General features: G+C 43.1%; 1 protein-coding gene across 1 annotated transcript; it reads right to left on the bottom strand.

Annotated features, from left to right (window-relative positions):
• Positions 1–18,700: 18,700 nt before the first annotated feature.
• On the bottom strand, positions 18,701–20,281 carry LOC139831554 (translocase of chloroplast 90, chloroplastic-like). Its single transcript, XM_071820845.1, has one exon. The coding sequence runs from the start codon at positions 20,279–20,281 to the stop codon at positions 18,800–18,802; it is 1,482 nt and encodes a 493-aa protein (XP_071676946.1). The 3' UTR covers positions 18,701–18,799.
• Between the last annotated feature and the right edge of the window lie 890 nt (positions 20,282–21,171).

Here is a 21,171-nt window from a genome sequence, read left to right as displayed (position 1 = left end):
TTACAATGGCATGTACATCCAAACACAAATTTGGTATTGCTATCTTGTCTGATTCCAAGTAGCAATATTTTGCAGAACCAAACGTTAGAATTGCTATTTGGTTCCATTTCAATACAGAGTCTGATTTGGTATTAGACACAATTCAATTCCAAGGCCCCAATACCTTAGTTCTGTTTGGATGCATAGAAAGTTGGCATGGAATTGAATTGGAGTAAGATTCAAAATCTGAGATGGAAATGAATTTGCTTCTAATTCAATTCTGTTGTTTGGATGTCTTTGAATTTTGCTGTTGGAATTAAAGGATATAACTAATTCCAAATCAAATTCCAAATCATGTTTGGATGTACTATGGAATTTGATATTGTGATGAACTTGAGACGAATCTGGGCCGGAGCCTCGAGGACGACCACCTGTCGGCGAGCGCGCTGGTCGGAGCTCCTAGGAGGGCCGCCTGTCGGCAAGCGCGCGGGCGGGAGCGCATCGCCCATCTAGCAGCGAGCGCGGAGGCCATCTTCCGGCGAGCGCGACGGGGGAGGAAGGCGGGGAGGGCCGCCTCCCGGCGAGCGCGCGGGCGGAGCATCGAGGACGGTGACCTGCCGGCGAGCGCGGCGGGCTGGAGCATCGAGGACGGTGACCTGACGGCGAGCGCGCGGGCGGAGCATCGAGGACGGTGACCTGCCGGCGAGTGCGGCGGGGCGGTGCATCGAGGAGAGCCACCTGCGGGCGAGCGCGGCGGAGCCGTCGACCACCATTCCCATACCGCCGCTCACCGCCGTGCCACCTACCGCCTTCCGCCGTCGTTCCTCCTAGCGCCGCCATTCTTGTCCTGCCCGCGATCTAGGGTTAGGCTATGGAGTAGGAACGGAAGGTCGTGGAGGAGGGAGGCCAGGGAGTGGAGGGCATGGAGGAGGGAGGAGACACGCCAGGGAAGGGAGGCCGTACCGGCGCCGGCTGCTGTAGCTCGCGGCGGCGGCCCGAGCAAGCGAGCGAGCTCTATTTCTATCGAGGGCAGGAAGAGGTACGCGAGGTGAGCGGTGTGGAGATTCCGAGCGTTTCCGAGGTGCCGACCTCGGAAAGATTTGGGCCAAGCGTTACACGCGCGGGCGAGGGCTCGGAATTGAGCCCAGTTTCCACGCTCCAATTCTAAGCGCAATCCAAACAGCTGAATTTGCCCATTTGGCCCCCAATTCCATTTCCGAGCTCAGTTTCAGTGCAACCAAGTTTTGCCATGCCATGTATTCATTTGCACTTGCAGGATGCGCGGAATGAAACTGTCTGCAGTCTCATCATAATCATGCCCTGCATTTGCTTCTTCAGGGGAGTGCTTGCAGCAAGAGGAGACTAGCAACCTGGGTCCAGTGGTGAAGCTGGGCCCAGTGTGATCTTCGCGCCCTAGATAGTGGTGCTTCGACCAGGTGATGATGGATGATCAGATAGGGATTCAGGGGACTTCCAGACGTTCCTGACATTTGTAAGGTTGTGCTTCTCCTCTAATTCTTTACCCATTTCTTGAAATTTTTAATTTTGGACAAATATTCTCTGATGTTGCTGTTACTGAACTCTTGTGATTCTTTTTCTGAATATAGGTAACTGGTGAAGACCTCTGTTGAGCAATCTGATGAGAGGAGGCCCTTTCATGCTCGGATGTTGGCCTTATTAGATGGCCACGGACTTTCAAATACTGGAATGTTGCTGATGACCAGAAATGATTTTCGCGAGTTATTTATCATACTAGAATCTTTTTTTCGAGAGCAAGCAAAACATGTGCCATGTTTTTATAGAAGGGGAGAACAGTTTACAAGATCACAGCTATAACCGAATCTAGTGAGCTCATTTGAAGTAGCATAGTTGATCGCCTGAAATATAATAATTGCTTACATGCTTTTGTTTATTTAGCAACATGTCTTCCTCTGTTGGTATTAAGCTGTAGCCATTTTATGTACTTGTTGATTTTTTCCGTTGAAGCATTGCTAAAGAAGTGTCATTATGCCTGGACGTTTTAAGTGCACGGTTACAGTACCACCATCTCGCTTTAGTTCAAGCATGCCTTACGGGTGATATTTCATTCTGAGCCTCTAATTTACCGGTGATCTGAGTAGGCATACATGTAACGTCTTAACACGTTGTTGATTGTAAAATCATAGTAAAAGCTTGGAACATTGAAGTTCATAGTTACATGTTTCCAACTCTCACGGATGATATTACATCACTGATTCACTGATAAGGTTTTGCGTCTATGAACAGAACACATGCAACATGCAAACTCATCGCATGCCTGAAACCCAAGTCATTATGAAATTATTTCCTCGAATTGCATTACAGTTTCATATGCTCATCGGCAGCTAAGCAAAGATGCCAGAATATAATTTGCGTACATGCATAAATATTACTACATTATCACACATATATACTGCAGTTACAAACTGTTTATTTCAGATATCTCGTCAAAGATCACAGACAATGAGTTAGTCCCCGTCGTCGTCAAAAGCACCACATGTGCCCTTCTGCTTTGGCGCGCGCCAACTGTCTTGTAGAATCCTGCGTAGCTCGCGAGCTGCAGCGAACTGAAGAGGTCCGGGACCTCTGCTGTGGTTCTAGCCCTCTTCGGGGCGGGCGCCTGGTCATGGTGGAACATGTCGATGTCGGGGAACCACTCCTGCTCCTTGAACCCGAGAGGAAACGTAGGTCCCTTCTGCAACAGCAAACGCAAAACAGAGGGAAGACCGTGAAATCTCTACACTAGTTGATTAAGTTCCAAGAGTTTACTGTAAACAAAACTTCAGAAAAACACTGAGTATATAAATATTGAGAGCTTCATATGCACCATGAAAAGAAAGGCACCTGGAAATTTAAAAGGATTATCCAACATATGCACCAGCCAAGCAATAGAAGAAAGCAGAACGACATAATTGACCGCTAACAAAAGGTACAAATGGTTGCATTATTAACCGTGGCATGTAAACCCTGCCCTCAAGTGTCTGACCGCTCCTACGATAAAAAAAAAATATGTCGATATCCTTCATGTGTATATATATTCGTAAAACACTGCAAAGAATTTAACTACCACAAACAGTAAATCTGACCTTCAGACATAAAACTATATGCTAGAGCTAGCTGCTAGTTATGACCAAACCAATACAAGTACTGCAATGAATGAAGTATACTAAAACATCAGTTGGAGAAGAATTGACCAACTAAACAAAATGTGATGTGAAGAGAGCAGGTAATCTGATCACGACACCATAAAGCTCCATGCGTGAAAATAGAATGGAAAGACTGAAAGTTTAGCTCCTAAAATATTCAGCAAGGCCAACGCGCAGGTGAAAACGAAAAACGAAATCAACAAATGTGTGAGAAGAATAACCAAGAGCAGCAATTGATCAACCCGAGAATGGAAAGAGAGTTATGTTACTAAAATTTACTAGCAGCAACAAGAGCATCAGGTACGTGAAAAGTTGGGCATCCTCTCCTAAGCAGCTAAACCGAAGCAGATACTCAGCTGATACTATACGGCTGTGATTCAGATCGTATCATGGTGTCCAAAATAACTTTATACAACAGCACAACGATTATTGTTTTCTGTTTTCCACCACAACACTAGCCAAAGAAATTAATCACTAAACCAACATCAGGTTACTAAAATAGTATTGTTGATTGACTCCTACCTAGAACTTAAACTAGGTTTGATCTAAAACAGCCGAATACTCTGCTGCTACTATAACCTGCATGACAGTTAGCACTTTCGGAAACACACCTAAACTGAAAATGACCAAAAGCCATGGAACAGAATGAATTAACCGATGGCTTCGAGTACCTGCTCAAGAGAATGGCGGATCAGCTATGATGAACCCCGTGAGACACGACAATGACGGGAGGTGGGATAGGAGGTTCTCCGATCCCATTGTTCAGTCTGGCGGCTCCGTTCCCACCGTTGAGCAGAGCACGGCGTTCTAGCGGACTGGATCTTGGGTTAGGCGGCGGCTGGGATCTCGCTGGTGAGGAGGGGGCGGCGCTCGTCAGATAGGAGAAGAAGGCCACAGGGATACCCTGGGAGACAAGGACGGGCTGGATGATGGCGGCGGCGGACAATCGGGTAGGAAAGGTCCCGATGAGATGCGATGGAGGAGAGTGGCGGCCACGGAGGCTAGCGGCTGCGACGAAGGGAGGGGCCTGCGGCGGCTGGAGGCTGCGATGGAGGAGAGGGCGGCGGCCGCGGCGGCTGGCGGCGCGATTGAGAGGGCGGCGGCCGCGGCGGGCACTCGTTGGAAGAAGGACGATTTGATGAGCTGTTGGATGAATGACGACTTGATAAGCTTTTTTTTCTGATTATGATTTGATGAGTTCACCTTCAAAACGTCCGTTTAGAATTGTTGATGTATTATAGAAGTTAAGCACCGATTTAATCAACGGCTACAAAAAAAAATTAGGCGAAACCCAGATTCAATTAGACGGAACCAAAGTTCCGTGCCAATTACGGTAAAAGAGCTCAATTTATAGTAGTATTTCGTTGAACAAATGTATGGTTAAACTCTTTTCTTCGATTACGGTTTCAGCCTAATAAATCGATACGAACGGATTAGGTCATCTTGTGCTTTGTGGGTGTTAAAAGTCCATTTGATTCATGAGACTACAATTAGAAATGATGATTATTTAGTGTTTGTCGGTCTCTATTAACTTCATATACATACTATTTAGATGGTCATTTTTCTTTAACGGGAAGGGGAGTTTTTTTTTTTGCGCGTCCACTATTTTTTCTTCTATACAAAACAGATCAACAATTTTTTTAATTAACTGAAATTTCCATGATATTTTACATTTACAGTACATAATAGACTCCATAGTGGAGGAGGCATATCAAAATTTTTGGTTATCGCAGGATCAAGAACTTGTGACTAAATTAGACTAAGCTATTTCCGACGCACCCTTTTGATGAAAAGTTTGTACAATGATTTTTTATGGAAAAAAATCATAGCACCAAAATTTCAGGGTTGGTGGAAGAGCCTACATCAGTTGTTATAAGCAAGGTTTGTGTGTCACGAAAACACAAAGCTAGGTAAGTAAGTGAGTACATTGGTCAATTGTGGATTGGGGAGAGGTGAAGAGCAGCATACACGGTGATGTACGGAGTAGCGAGGGAAACGAGGCAGCAAACAACACTTGACTAGAGGAGATGGAATGTCAGTACCAAATAGGTTCTTGAAAATTGATTAGCTCAACATATCACACTTTGGAAAAAAAATAGAAATTAGTTCTCGTAGATGGTTTCCTGCACTGTTAATTACTGAACAGCAAGACATGGCCATCTCGTATAGACATAAATTTTTATAGGTATTATGTTTAAATGCACAATACAAAATCTTTAGGAGCCGTGGCCACATCTAACAATCACACTTATCAGTCAACCTGACATTTGCTTGTACTGTTGTCTCACGTAGCTGTTGGCCGGATCAGCGATTCATTATTACTTCGAATTTCTCTATCTTTTTTATACAGATATGCAGCGGACATGGTTCAAAAAAAGGGGACGCAGTTGAACACCATCAAGAAGATGAACTAAGACATCGTCAAGAAGATGTTTGCATTACATTCTGGAATTATAATTCAAGAGATAAGTGTCTTCTCTTCTAATGTATGCTTGTTTTGTTTAAAGAAAAACGATGGGCTCATGCTCCGTCTTATAATGTAGCCACCTCACTATTCTGTTATCAAACATTTTCTTCCATGACTACTATGATATAATATGTGTATAATTACCGAATTTTATAAGGCATGTTGTTCCATCTTCTTTCATATTTTGCAATCAATCAATATATTGTAACTTATTGTTGTAACTTATGATATGTAATGATTATTAGACGTGAATTATTGAGTCACTGATTCTTTCAAGCATTTAAGAAGCTCATTTAAGAAGCTGATAAAGAAAGTAATGGAATTGAAGAGACACGACAACAGGAATAGCATAACATCAACTGATAGGTTTTTGATTATTCTAATCTCCCAAAAGCAATTTGCAAGATAATGGCATAGAACATTGATAGGATGAAGAAAGAAGTAAGAGGAGTCTTTGACTTCCTGAAGTGTAGTGGTGTGGAAAGAGATGTGCGCAAGGAACCAAGGAGGGAGAGAATCAAGTGGGTGCATGGCGCTGCATGAAGTGGCAAAAAAGAAGTGGGCATTCATTGCAAGCCGAAAATGAAGCTAAAGTATAGGCTTGGAAGGCTAAGAGTAAACCGCACTGGCGGTCCCAATTCTTTTCTCGCCCCTTCACTTTAGTCCCTATTCTTTAAAATTGAACGTCTAGGTTCTAAATCTTTTATAAGTGATTCATCGGAGGTCCTAAATCGGTCTGGCCAGTGTTGACCTGTCTATGTGGCGTTTGACCACTACCACGCCGACAGTGGAGCCCTCGAGACGTACCGGCTGGACGAGCAAATTTGCCAAAAGGCCCACTATTTTGTAATTCTTTCAAAGCCAGGGAAGGTGGGCCCACCACCACCGCCGTTGGGTACTCCTGCCGCCGTACTCCGGCGAGGTAACGGTGCCTCCGGCGAGAAGACGGGACCTGGCCGTGCCGCACCACCCGCTCCGCCGGAGGGCAAGGAAGCTCAGAGCGAGCCCCCGTGGAGGACGGCCAGGAGGATGGCACGCGCGGTGAGGGGGAGGATGGCGTGGGAAGCTTCCAGTTGGCCTCCATCGCGAGCACCGACGAGGCTAGAGGGAGCGCACGGACGTGCGCGGCGGGAGGAGATTGGACGAGGCGGCGTCCGACCGGAGATGTGGAAGAAGTCGTCGGGGCGGCCAATTCTTGGCGATTTGGTTGATTCCTTGCACCATAAGGGGAAGGACCGGGACGGCACCACGACAGCGGATTGGAGGAGGACGACTTGGCTGGAGCAGGGGACGACGTGCGGTTGAAGCAAGGGGACCCGCGGGAGATGTGCGGTTGGACCAGGGGATGCGGCGTGGGTGTAGCTGGGGCGGCGCCGTCCCCAAGCCGCGAGCTTGCTGCTCCGCCGGCGACGTGCTCCGGCCGGTGAATCTGCGCGGTGACGTGAACATCATCTTGAGGGCTTATTTGCAAACATGGAGGGTGACTGGTATGCCTCCCGAGTCCAACTGTGGACGTGGCATCGGTCAACGCGGGTCAAACCAGTTTAGGACCTCGCGTGAGCAACTAACGATAGAATTAGGACTTGTATGTGAAAGATCGAGATGTCGCCTAGAGGGGGGGTGAATAGGCAATTACAAACTCTTTCAGATTTGTCTTGTAAGAATGCAGAATTAAACTATCGTTTAGTTTACAAGCACAAACCCTAGATATGCTAAGCTCAACTAGGTATAACAATAACAACTAGAGCTAAGCAAGATAGGCACAAGATATATGTAGCACAAGTGATAGCAAGATATATATATATACTTCAAGCACGATGGCTATCACAAGGAAAGAGAGCTCGGGTATAGAAATAACCGAGGCACGCGGAGACGAGGATGTATTCCCGTGTTCCCTTGATTTGCAACAAGGTACGTCACGTTTGGAGGAGTGGAGGTCCCACGAAGGATTCCCCGCGCCACGAAGGCTCACCCTATTCTCCGAACCACACCCACGAAGGATAATGGCCCTTTCCTTATGGTTAGCTTTTCCTCCGCTCCGGAGATGGCAAGCTCCACAACCACTTCACAAGCTCCACGAAGGAGAAGCCCGGGCCCCTTCACAATCTTCACGAAGAGATCACCGGGACACCAACCAAGCCAACTAGGAGGTCACCCTCCAAGAGTAACAAGCTCACGGTCTCTCACTCGAACAAATCGTGGTGGAGAGCTCAACACTATGCAATGATGCAAAGCAAGAACACCGGAGGTGTTCAAGTCCTTCACACTCAAATCCCACCAAAGCAACGAATGCTAGGATGAGATTGGAGAGGAAGAACAAGGGGGAAAGTCAACCAAAGACTCCAAGATCTAGATCCCAAGAGATTCCCTCACTTAGAGAAGAAACGGTTTGGTGGAAGAGTAGATCTAGATCTCCTCTCTCAAATCCTCAAATATGAGCAAGAATGGTTGGAGGAATCAAGGGGGAGAGCAAGTTCTTCAAATAGCAACAATGGAGGTGAGAGAATAGGAAGAACTAGTTGCTCAAGGTAGAAGAAGAGCTATTTATAGCATGGGAGCAAATAAAACTGTTGGGGGAAAAAAGACAAGAAAAACGGGCAGAAAACGGCTCTAAAAAGTGGCCCAGCCGGCTGCCAGGCCGGCCGTCCGGATTCTCTCTGCCTCGAGGCGGCCGGTGGCCCATCCGGCCGGACCGCCCAACAGCCGGCGAAGGCGCGCAGCGCACGCGGGCGGCGGATAAGGGACCGGCGCCCGGTCCGGTTCCAAAAGCCGGCTGGGCCGGGGGTGGTGGCCGGCCGGCCCGGTGGGAGACCGGCTCGGGCCGGGGAGGCTGCCGGGCCCACCGGCCCCGCTCCGGATGGCACCAGCCACCAGGCCGGGTGTGGCCGGATGGGCCGGCTACAAGGCCCGGCAGAGTCGGCGGCCGGCTGGCTGCCACGCCTCTTTTTTTCTTCTTTTCTTTTCTTTTTATCCTTTTCTCTTTTTCCCTAATAACAATTGCTCCCGAACTCTGAATCGCATGAAACCAATTTTGTTTGGAAGATAACAACAAATGCTATCTTATAGAAAGTGAAAACCCAAGAATCTGTAGGAGGGGATTTTATCATGAATATAAAAGGTAGAACCTTATATTATGAATAACCGGTAAAATCGCCCAACCTCGAAAACGCAATAGAAGATGCATGCGAACTCCGTTTTCGATGAACTTGGGCTTGTTGTAAAACTAACAACAAGCTCAAGAACCTCACACCGAGAAATACCAAGAAGCAATAAGAATATGCAACGCATGCAAGGATTGAGCTCCCTAAGACGATGTGATCAAGTTAACCAACCGAAAGCCCCTCTTAATAGTGCGGCTATTTATCCTATAATCCGGTCTCCCATCAACCACCTCGAGACCGGTAAAAGGAAAACCTATCAAGGTCATACCTTTGCCTTGCGCATCCCGCTTGATCTTGATGATAACACTTCACGCTCCACTCAAGCCGGAATGCATCACTTGATCATTGTCGCTTCGTGTATACTCACAAATGCTCCCCCATACACTATGATGGGAAAGCTCCATTGATGCACATCTTCATATGTCCATTATCGCCAAATGGACGGCAAGCTTCAAGTATGTGATCCACTCAAGATGCTCACCTTGAACTTGCCAAACTCAACCTTGTATCTTCTCATACTCACATAAGATAGAGCATGGCTAATATTGAGTTCCACATAAGAACTCCATCTTCGTTTCTTCTTCTTGATCATATCACATATATATATCTTCATACCGATGATCTTGATGCCAATACACAAGGTATACCTTTATCTTCATGGCATCCATGCTTGAATCCAACACATGGAGTACAAGTAGTACCTATAGAATATTCCTTCATATAAACTCAATGAAAACATTAGTCCATAGGGGTTGTCATTAATTACCAAAACCACACATAGGGGCAATATACCCTTACAATCTCCCCCATTTTGGTAATTGATGACAACCACAATAAGAGGGTTTATATAATGAATATTAGAAACAAGTACTCAACTTATCCGAGAATAAGTTGTATACAAGAGGTTGTATTTGATATGGTCAAGTAACACAAAGCTACTAGCCCATATCAAAACCGGCTCTACTCACACAACTACAACAAATACGAGAGATGTGAGTGGAACCAATATATATAGAGAAAACTCCCCCACAATGTATGGACGTGTGATGAATATGAATTCATTGCATATATTGTCAAGATTAACCTTTGGGATAGTTTCCACTATATATATATATATACAACCATGCAATACATATAAATATGGAATGCATGAGAGGACAAAACACTTAAGCACAAACCAAACTTAAGTATAAAACCATTCCCTTAAACCCTCTAAACTTCTCCCCCATTGGCATCGATTGTCAAAATGGGTGAAATATTTAGAAGGCCAATATAATGTGAGTTCCTCCCCAAAGTGTGCACTTCTCATAATTTGAGTGGAATCAAGTGCACATATCCAATGATGAATACTTGAAGGAAGTCAAACTATATTGAGGATCAAAGATTGCATAAAGATAACATGGTGAAGTGAGCTTCAACAAATAAAGCAAGCAATCAACGATCCAATTGGACAAACAAATATACCATGATAAGAGAGATATAGTGCTCTAAATAAAATAAGAAAGCTCCCCAAGGTTCGTGCACAATTTATAATGTTTGCATTTGAATACAATATGCACAAACATGGAATCCTCACTCCCTCTATATCATTTAGAACACACCCAAGATAAAAATAATATGCTTATCAAGAATAACTTGAGTCCAACAATTACGAGATATGAGTGCATGAAGAAAAACAAGTAAACCAAGCACTCGTAAATCTTCTTTACCAACACCACTAAAAGCAAAAGGGTAAAAGATGGTTGGCAAGGAACAAGGATATCAAGTTGATGGATTAACGCTCTCATGTATATAAGTTTCTAAAGTGGACATAGTGATCCATAAAGAAACATGCACACACAAGAGGTTAACAAAATAAATAAGACATGATATCCAAGATGAAGTCATAAAATATACCAAGGATGTTTGCTTAAAAAGCATATATAGCCTATGGCTCCAATTTACACACTTGTGGTATATGAATGAGCTTCAACCAAGAAAATCTCAAAAACATCACAACTAACAATAAGGGAAGTAAAGCTAGTTGGAATGTTTTGAGAGAGGCAACAAGTATCACAAATATGGATTTATTTCACGATTTCATCAATATTGTACACAAGAGCTCTTTGAGGAATTGATATGCAATAAATTGCTAGAGGGCATATTTGTGATAGGTGAATCATAAATATGATATATATATATATATATATATATATATATATATATATATATAACCTATCATATGCATCTTCTCAAATTACTCAAATGTACAATAGGAAGTTTTTCTTTTAAAAGTATTTTTCAAGAATCGCAATATTTTCGAAATAAAGAATTTCATGCCAAGATGCAACCTACAAGTGGTTGGATGCTATATGAGTATGCATGAATAAGATACTTGTTACCGAGATAGCAATGGCATGATGTAGTAGATACGAGTTCATCGAACATCCTAGCTTGACTCCAATTATCATATGGTGACAACACCTTCCTTATAAATGAGACAAGCCTCCATTGCATCTCCAATGTACCTAAAACAACATTCAAGTACATCTTGGTCCCCAAACTTATTGGGTCCAAAATGGTTAGACTAACCACAATACATAGGATACACTCCATATCAATATGTGCATATTTAGATGAAATTTGAATTTCATGCACATCTTAGCCGTTTAGGATTTGATGGAGTATACCCTATATAATGGATCGAAGAAAGAAAGCATGCTATAAATATAAATAAATTACATATAAGCACGCACAAAGACTTTTAAAGATCCAAGAGAGATATACTTTGGACAAAACACCAAATGAATTGAATAAGGCATAAAAGGTGTGACCAAACAAATTTGTTGTCCAAATTATATCAAAGACGCAAATCACAAAAGATTTGTTCAACAAAGTTCAACAAATGAACTAAGAAGAAACCATTGAGCATAAAGGATGAAATAAAGCAAACATGCTCAAAGATTTATCTCATTCAACAAATAAAGCATAGAAGAAGGAATGAGATAGCAAAACTCCCAAAAAGAGCAAGGTTCGAACAAATAAACCAAACCCTCTACACTTTTCACAATGGCACAATGTACCGTAAGGAAAAGGTTTGTCTTCCAAAACAAACACTTGATATGAATCAAGAGAATTTATCAAAAGATTTTTCAAAGGGACAAGGAAGACACGTGGGAGCAACAAAGATTTCTTGGAAATAAAATAAGTAAATAAGAAGCAATCCAAGGTGAAGATGATCCATGAATTCAACCACATACAAGGTTATCAATTGTCAAAGACAATGAGTATATTGGAAATAATTTCCGGTGGTGAATTTACAACAAGGATCAATTTCACAATAAAAGGCATAGGATATGTATATAGAATTAAGCACTATGCACGGATGAAGATTCTTGATAGCTTCAATTAGTCAAACAATCACGCACGACAATGATTAGAATAACTTGAAGCAAACGGTGTCCCAAATAAGATATAGAGATATGTATTTGAGGAAAACCGTACCAAGAATTTCTTAATCAAACAAGAATCCATAGGATGAGCCAATAAGAGCTTTTTAATAGAAGTGGAGCTTGTTTGAGCAAACATGCCACCTAGGAACAAGATAATTACGTGTATCAACTCCAAGTGGCATAACCTCATATGGTCACATTTTCTTAGGTTTGTGATATGTACAAAACATATTACTCCCCCATAATGTGATAAAACATTTCTTCTAAACAAGAGGCAACTAAAATTCGACTAGAGATGATTAATGGACATTTAGAATTTGAATTTCTCATGAGTATGACACACCACATAGTGACTAGATAATCTTGCAATATCAATACTAAGTGGTGGTACCCATGTACACACATTTTAAAGAAAGAGAGATGCACAATGCATATCACTCCCCCAAAATGGGATGTTCCATTAATCACTCAAAGAGAGCCAAATAAGATATTATCAAGATGCATTAGGCTCAAAACAATACACTAGTATATGGTGAGTCAAACAATCATACTTGAATACACAAGATAGGCAAGTAAGACTCAACACATACAAACACATATTTGATACAAAACCAAACATGCAAAGGGGCAAGTAACTTACAATGAATATGAAGAGTTGAAGCATAAGTTACCGCAAGGAGGAACATTGGATATAAGATATAGATAATGATCCATACGACTTGGCTTGGTCAAAATAATATATGAAGATCCCTTAATTCTTCATGAATTAGCCAAGTCTCCAATGACCTCCATATGTACCTATTGATCACGTTTGAGCTTGTTGGTCCCCAACCAAGTTGGGTCCTAAGAGGTTAGTCACAATAGGCTTGGCAACCCAAATGGTCCTTTTCTTGAGACCACTTTGAGTTCCAACAAACTTGGCAAACACATTGCGATCCTTATCCTTCCCTAGAGAATAATCATCATCAACAATTATAGGGTTAGATAAGGTACCACCTAAACATGAAGAAGCAAAGTGCCCCTTCACACGGCATAAGTAGCAAGTGTTCCCCTTTCTCTTCTTTATTGATTTCTTCTCTTGGGGAACAATATCTTGATTCTTCTTGGGAAGTGGCCTATCTTCAACTTGAGGTCGAGCATGAGCTTGACCTTGACCTTGTGGCCGTTTCCCTTGTTGTTTCTCACTCAAGTGCTTATTCTTCTTCAATGGGCATGATCTAACATGATGCCCTTCAACCTTGCACTTGAAACAAACCAACTTGGCCGGATCCTTGACTTTGTCTTGGCCCTTCTTTTTGTTGCTCTTGCTCTTGGACTTGTTCTTGTTATCGGAATTGAATCCAAGTCCATTCTTGTCATTGGGGGATTGTTGCATACTCAACATCTTGTCAAGTGCGGATTTCCCTTCATGACGCTTTTCCAAGTCTTTCTTTAAAGAAAGGACTTGGGCCTCGAGCTCTTTTATTTCCTCTACATGGTTAGTAGAAATACAAGTACTAGAGGAAGTATAAGTTTCATTGTTAGAGCAACAAGGCAAGGAAAGTAATCCAACACAAGGTGTATCACTAGTTTGACTAGATGGATTACAAGGACTAGCACATGGCAATTTAGCATTTGTAGTAGAGATTGTGCTAATGTCCACATGAGGCTCACAAGATGTTACCTTAGTGATACTAGCCTCATGAGCTAACTTTAGCCCATCATAGGAAATTAGAAGGTCATCATGAGAGCCCGAGAGCTTTTTATGACTTTCTTCCAATTCCCTATAATTGCTAGTTAGCAACTCAAGTTGAGCCCTTAACTCAACATTCTCCTTTAAGATAGATGCTTCACAAGAAGTAGAGTTAGTAGCACAAGCATCAACAATAGTTTTCTCATTTTCATGCTTATAGGATTCAAATTTTTGTGTGAGCATAAAATTAGTATGCTTCTCATCTTTTAGCTCATGCTTGAGGAGAGTGAATCTCATTTCCCCATTTTCAACATGGGACTCCAACTCCACTATGGTTTCCCTATATTTACTCAAGGTATCCATAGAGTGTTCGAGATTAGCACGAGCTTCTTTATTACCATGAAGAGAAGCATATACCATTGCCATATTATGCACCAATATATTATATTCTTCATCATTATCATCATCACTCTCATCATTAGAGGAAGTGTTAGGAGTCAAAGTAGGAGATACCTTTGATCCATTTGCCATAAGGCACATGTGCATACCGGAGGATGAAGATGAAGAAATTCTTGAATCCTTATTTGAAAACATGTCTTGATCCATAGAGTGTTCGGTTTCCTCTACATTGTTAGTCAAACAACTAGAGGAGATAGAAGCATTTTGATTATGGGAGCAAGACAAGGCAAGCATATCATCATGGGATTTATGTGAGCAATTTACACATGATATGCGAGGACTATCAACACAAGCATGTAGATTATTTTCAATGCTAGATGTGTCTAAGTCTAAAGAGGAAGCATTGCAATGGGATAGAGATGAAGAATCATCACTATTGAGCACAATATCAACATTGCAATTTTTCTCACCACTCACCATATCATTACCTCGTGTCTTGCTACACGTTGGTGAAGTGGAAGAAGATGAGAACTCATCACGGCCGGAGGTGGAAGCAACTTGGAGCTCTTCATGATGTGAAGGGGAAGAGAGCTCCTCGGAGTCACCACCAACCAAATGAGAAGTGAATCCACCAAACATTTCCTTAAGCTTGATCCACATCTCATGAGACGATTTTCGCTTTATATATATCAAGAACCTATGAAAATCTGGTCTCAAAGAGAATACAAGCTCATTAGATACTAGAGCTTCAAGATGTAAGTTTTTCTCATCCTCTAAAGATAGATTTTGAGGGTCCATCGGAGGAGAAAAACCTACATCTAGAAATTGCTCAATGTTTGGACACAAGGTCCGAAGTTTGCAAAGCAAGCAATTTCGCCACAAAAGATAATTTGTGCCAACAAAGATAATTGTGTCATTGTGCACTAAATTACTAGCCGACATCTTTACTCTCAAGGCGGTGAAGCCTTAAACAAGGAGAGACCTTGCTCTGATACCAATTGAAAGATCGAGATGTCGCCTAGAGGGGGGGGGGTGAATAGGCAATTACAAACTCTTTCAGATTTGTCTTGTAAGAATGCAGAATTAAACTATCGTTTAGTTTACAAGCACAAACCCTAGATATGCTAAGCTCAACTAGGTATAACAATAACAACTAGAGCTAAGCAAGATAGGCACAAGATATATGTAGCACAAGTGATAGCAAGATATATATATACTTCAAGCACGATGGCTATCACAAGGAAAGAGAGCTCGGGTATAGAAATAACCGAGGCACGCGGAGACGAGGATGTATTCCCGTGTTCCCTTGCTTTGCAACAAGGTACGTCACGTTTGGAGGAGTGGAGGTCCCACGAAGGATTCCCCGCGCCACGAAGGCTCACCCTATTCTCCGAACCACACCCACGAAGGAAAATGGCCCTTTCCTTATGGTTAGCTTTTCTTCCGCTCCGGAGATGGCAAGCTCCACAACCACTTCACAAGCTCCACGAAGGAGAAGCCCGGGCCCCTTCACAATCTTCACGAAGAGATCACCGGGACACCAACCAAGCCAACTAGGAGGTCACCCTCCAAGAGTAACAAGCTCACGGTCTCTCACTCGAACAAATCGTGGTGGAGAGCTCAACACTATGCAATGATGCAAAGCAAGAACACCGGAGGTGTTCAAGTCCTTCACACTCAAATCCCACCAAAGCAACGAATGCTAGGATGAGATTGGAGAGGAAGAACAAGGGGGAAAGTCAACCAAAGACTCCAAGATCTAGATCCCAAGAGATTCCTTCACTTAGAGAAGAAACGGTTTGGTGGAAGAGTAGATCTAGATCTCCTCTCTCAAATCCTCAAATATGAGCAAGAATGGTTGGAGGAATCAAGGGGGAGAGCAAGTTCTTCAAATAGCAACAATGGAGGTGAGAGAATAGGAAGAACTAGTTGCTCAAGGTGGAAGAAGAGCTATTTATAGCATGGGAGCAAATAAAACTGTTGGGGGAAAAAAGACAAGAAAAACGGGCAGAAAACGGCTCTAAAAAGTGGCCCAGCCGGCTGCCAGGCCGGCCGGCCGGATTCTGCGCTGAGGCGGCCGGTGGCCCATCCGGCCGGACCGGCCCAGCAGCCGGGCGAGGCGCGCAGCGCACGCGGGCGGCGGATAAGGGGACCGGCGCCCGGTCCGGTTCAAAAGCCCGCCGGGCGGGGTGGTGGCCGGCCGGCCCGGTGGGAGACCGGCTCTGGGCCGGGGAGGCTGCCGTGCCCACCGGCCCGCCTCCGGATGGCACCAGCCACCAGGCCGGTTGTGGCCGGATGGGCCGGCGCGCGGCCCGGCAGGCCGGGCGGCCGGCTGGCTGCCACGCCTCTTTTTTTCTTCTTTTCTTTTCTTTTTATCCTTTTCTCTTTTTCCCTAATAACAATTGCTCCCGAACTCTGAATCGCATGAAACCAATTTTGTTTGGAAGATAACAACAAATGCTATCTTATAGAAAGTGAAAACCCAAGAATCTGTAGGAGGGGATTTTATCATGAATATAAAAGGTAGAACCTTTATTATGAATAACCGGTAAAATCGCCCAACCTCGAAAACGCAATAGAAGATGCATGCGAACTCCGTTTTCGATGAACTTGGGCTTGTTGTAAAACTAACAACAAGCTCAAGAACCTCACACCGAGAAATACCAAGAAGCAATAAGAATATGCAACGCATGCAAGGATTGAGCTCCCTAAGACGATGTGATCAAGTTAACCAACCGAAAGCCCCTCTTAATAGTGCGGCTATTTATCCTATAATCCGGTCTCCCATCAACCACCTCGAGACCGGTAAAAGGAAAACCTATCAAGGTCATACCTTTGCCTTGCGCATCCCGCTTGATCTTGATGATAACACTTCACGCTCCACTCAAGCCGGAATGCATCACTCGATCATTGTCGCTTCGTGTATACTCACAAATGCTCCCCCATACACTATGATGGGAAAGCTCCATTGATGCACATCTTCATATGTCCATTATCGCCAAATGGACGGCAAGCTTCAAGTATGTGATCCACTCAAGATGCTCACCTTGAACTTGCCAAACTCAACCTTGTATCTTCTCATACTCACATAAGATAGAGCATGGCTAATATTGAGTTCCACATAAGAACTCCATCTTCGTTTCTTCTTCTTGATCATATCACATATATATATCTTCATACCGATGATCTTGATGCCAATACACAAGGTATACCTTTATCTTCATGGCATCCATGCTTGAGTCCAACACATGGAGTACAAGTAGTACCTATAGAATATTCCTTCATATAAACTCAATGAAAACATTAGTCCATAGGGGTTGTCATTAATTACCAAAACCACACATAGGGGCAATATACCCTTACAGTATGTTCAATTTCAAAGAATAGGGACTAAAGTGAAGGTGCAGAAAAAGAATCAGGACCGCCAGTGCGGTTTACTCGAAGGCTAAATTAAGGGTCTAGTTGTTTAATAGATTCGTGTGTTGTTAGTGTTGCTTTTTAATTAATTGATAGATTTGTGCAAGGAAGGAAATTTATGTGACTACTTAGTTGAAAAATATAACAGTATTTTCGCTTTATCGCTGGATGCCTAGTTTCTTGCATCTTTTGTGAACACATGTGTCTACAAACAATCGGTGATTAGATTTGAACCATAGTGTGGACAAAGATGATTCCATTGAAGTTCTTTGCTATAGAAATGTATATTCTGTAAGAAAATATGTATCCCATATATTTGTGCATTTAGAAATAAAATTCGCGTCCCATGGCAATGCACGGGCATTTGTACTAGTGGATAATATATATTGGAAGCCCAAACGTTTTCCATCAGTAAATTCTGTTTATTTTCTATTTGCAGATCATTTATTTCATCCAAAGTATGTGTGATGTTTCCCTGTTTCCCACCGCATACCTGCCTCCCCCCACCCCTGGCGGTCTATAAATTCATTGAGCGCTGCCCGTAGTTTGTACCTGCAAAAATATCTGAATAAACTACAGGAACAATTGCATCGCTGCTGCAAAAATGGCTGAAAACATTTTGGACCTAGGATATTGACCTAGGCATTATCATCAGACAAGCACAGAAACAAGTACTTTTTGAGATGTTCAAATTTGAAATTGTCTCCTCCATATCCAAGTCATAGTCAGTATAATAGTATGTGACTCTGTGATCAATGGAATAACTTTTGTTTGCTAGAAAGAAAACAGATATCTTTATGCGACAGAGATGGCAAAAGCTACGCAGTGGCTGTTCATTGACGCCACACACCTCTCTACACTTTGTGTGATGTCAAAACTGGATCTTGTAACATCCTTACAAGCTAGCAGCCCTAGAGGCAGAAAATACTCTTTGCCAGAATAGAAGAGATGTCGTCTTCGTAAATCTGACATACATACAGAAAGTCTGTACAATTTGGAAAACCTAGATTCGTGGCAGGCAATGTAGCTTCACCAGCAGGAGCCATTCCTGACGTTGCTGACCGTTTACAGAATGGCAAGGCCATCCGCTCTTCCTCCTATCTGTCAACTTACTCATCTAAATCGCTGTCAAACCGCTGCTCATCTTTGTCAGTCGGCGGTGATCTTCTCCTTAGCAAGAACTGAACCAGTGAGATGGCCGCAACCAGAGCTACTTCCGCATGGTCTGAAGTGCTGGTCTTGATGCAGAGTTGGCCTAGGTTTCTGCTGTTTATGTTGGCGCCAACCGATAGTTTTGACCCACGGCCCACTCGGAAGACTGACTGAAGATTCGCACTGAGTACAGTCTCTTTCTCGAACGAGAGAACAGTGGCTGCGATGGTGGTGCTCCCTTCTCTCACAGGGTAGTCTTTTCCCCTTACTGTGACTTCCAGGCCACCTCCATCTGCCACTTGTCCACCACCAACCATCCTCCCGGCATTGGCTACCAACTGAACTCGTTTACCAATGATGACCGAGTCCTCTAATTTGGCTCCAGAAAAATACCTCATCCCAAATTTAGTAACAGAAATGCCTCCTCCAGTGGTGTTCCAAGCCAAATTTCGGAACTTGGCATCCCCATGAACAGTACAAACCAAATCCTTACTCGCTGTTTGCATATCCATGCCCCCCATCAAGGAGTAGCCACTCTGATCAGCATAGCTTACTGAACATTCTGATTGGATATACATGTCTTCTTTATCCTTTCTCATCTGTCCCGCGATTGATGCAGATATGTTCTTTTTATAATCATGACATGATTCAAAATTGATCCCGTCAAACCCAATATCATGGTCCCATCCTTGGGGGTCCAAAACTGGTCTAAACAACTGATCATTAGTTATAAGGTGACGGTAGCGGTACGCTGGATAATCAGAGTCAAAACTTAACGGTATTTCCATGTCTGACATGTGCACAACCTCTGGGGATGTGCTCTCTTCATAATCATCAGCAACCGCAGGTGACACATCACTATTTTGAGCTTCAGCAAGCTTTTGCCTTCTGATTCCTTCCTTCCACTGCTGTTTTAGGTATGAAGTCTCACGATAGTCCAGTTCATCAAGATATGCAGTTCTCTGTTCCTTGGTCAATTTTTCGAATTCAGATTTCTTGAGAAGGCGAAATGGTGGTAGCTGATCATAGTCATCCTCCTCATCTGATAGTTCAGTCATCTCACTGCCAACACCGTCAGAACTCGATGACGAATAGGGTTTAAGGAGTGATGAAAGAAGATGAGGCAGTGAAGGTAGCCTGGTATTTGCTTGTGACAGTAGAAAACTATCTTGAAACTTGAGTAACGAATTTGCTTCTGCCAACAACTTGGTCGCCCCACACAGAAGCAAAAGTTCTGATACCCATACCTGCCCATTTGGCAGAACTCTTTCAGCTCTGGTGTTTCGTCTGCACATTGGATGATTGTCAACCAGAACAATAGGGTTCTCCAGCTGTGTGTTAGAAGCTGCTACCTGGATATGACGCTGGACGACATTCTTACAATAACGGGTGTACGCATCATACTCCAAAGGATAGTGGCATATTTTGGACCAGTGCATAATTTTAGTGGTACATTGGGCAAACTGGCACTTCGAGTGATATATCTTAACTGACCAAATTATTGGTACTATATGTGAAATTTCCTCAACCCAGAAAACTTTGTATGACATTTGCATCTCTTGTTTATAGGACTGGATATTGGTTCAGAAACTTGTTGAAGATGCAAAGGATGCTTTCGAGGGGCTCGAACTAAGCCACGGTCATATGGTAAACGATTCAGTTGGCTAACCATTGATCTAAATGTGACTTACTATATTCATCGCTATGTATATCTGTATTCAATTATGTAGGTCTTAGAGCTCCGTGCACGGACCGGATTGAACAAGAGAACTGCCGTGAACTATCTAATCAACCACATACTTGGGAAACTTGGTCTTGATAGGTCTAAAGTTCTTCCTATGTATTTTGGAGACGATGTTACGGATGAAGATGCTTTTGAGGTGAGGTTCTATCAAAAAATCATTTTAGAAAATAAATTATCATATTTCTTAAAGGTTTAATAAATATTATTTCACAATTGTGCTGCTATCACCTGGTCCTCCGTGAGAAAAAACTTGGATTCGGAGTTCTCATCTCACAGAAACCTAGGGAAACTAAAGCATTGTACTCACTGAAGAATCCGTTTGAGGTAATACACCAAGTCTCACGCTTATGTATGCAGTCATGTTGATTGTATACAGTCAAACAGTCACTGATGTTTTCAGCTCTCAATCAGATGAAGCGGTTTTTGAATGAGTTGGTCGAATGGAAGAAGAGTCTTGAAGCTTTGAGTTCCACTGCTGAGAACGACGACGAGATCATTGAAACCAGCAGCAGGTGAGAAAAATTAGTCAAACAGCATGCTAGAAATAGCCTTATGGTTCCGATTTCAGGTAATAATATGAAACCC

Source organism: Lolium perenne, chromosome 5 (genome assembly GCF_019359855.2).
Source record: "Lolium perenne isolate Kyuss_39 chromosome 5, Kyuss_2.0, whole genome shotgun sequence".
In the NCBI taxonomy this organism is placed as follows: domain Eukaryota; kingdom Viridiplantae; phylum Streptophyta; class Magnoliopsida; order Poales; family Poaceae; genus Lolium; species Lolium perenne.
The sequence above is the reverse complement of the archived record's forward strand: the minus strand, read 5'-3'. Positions and strand labels throughout refer to the sequence as shown.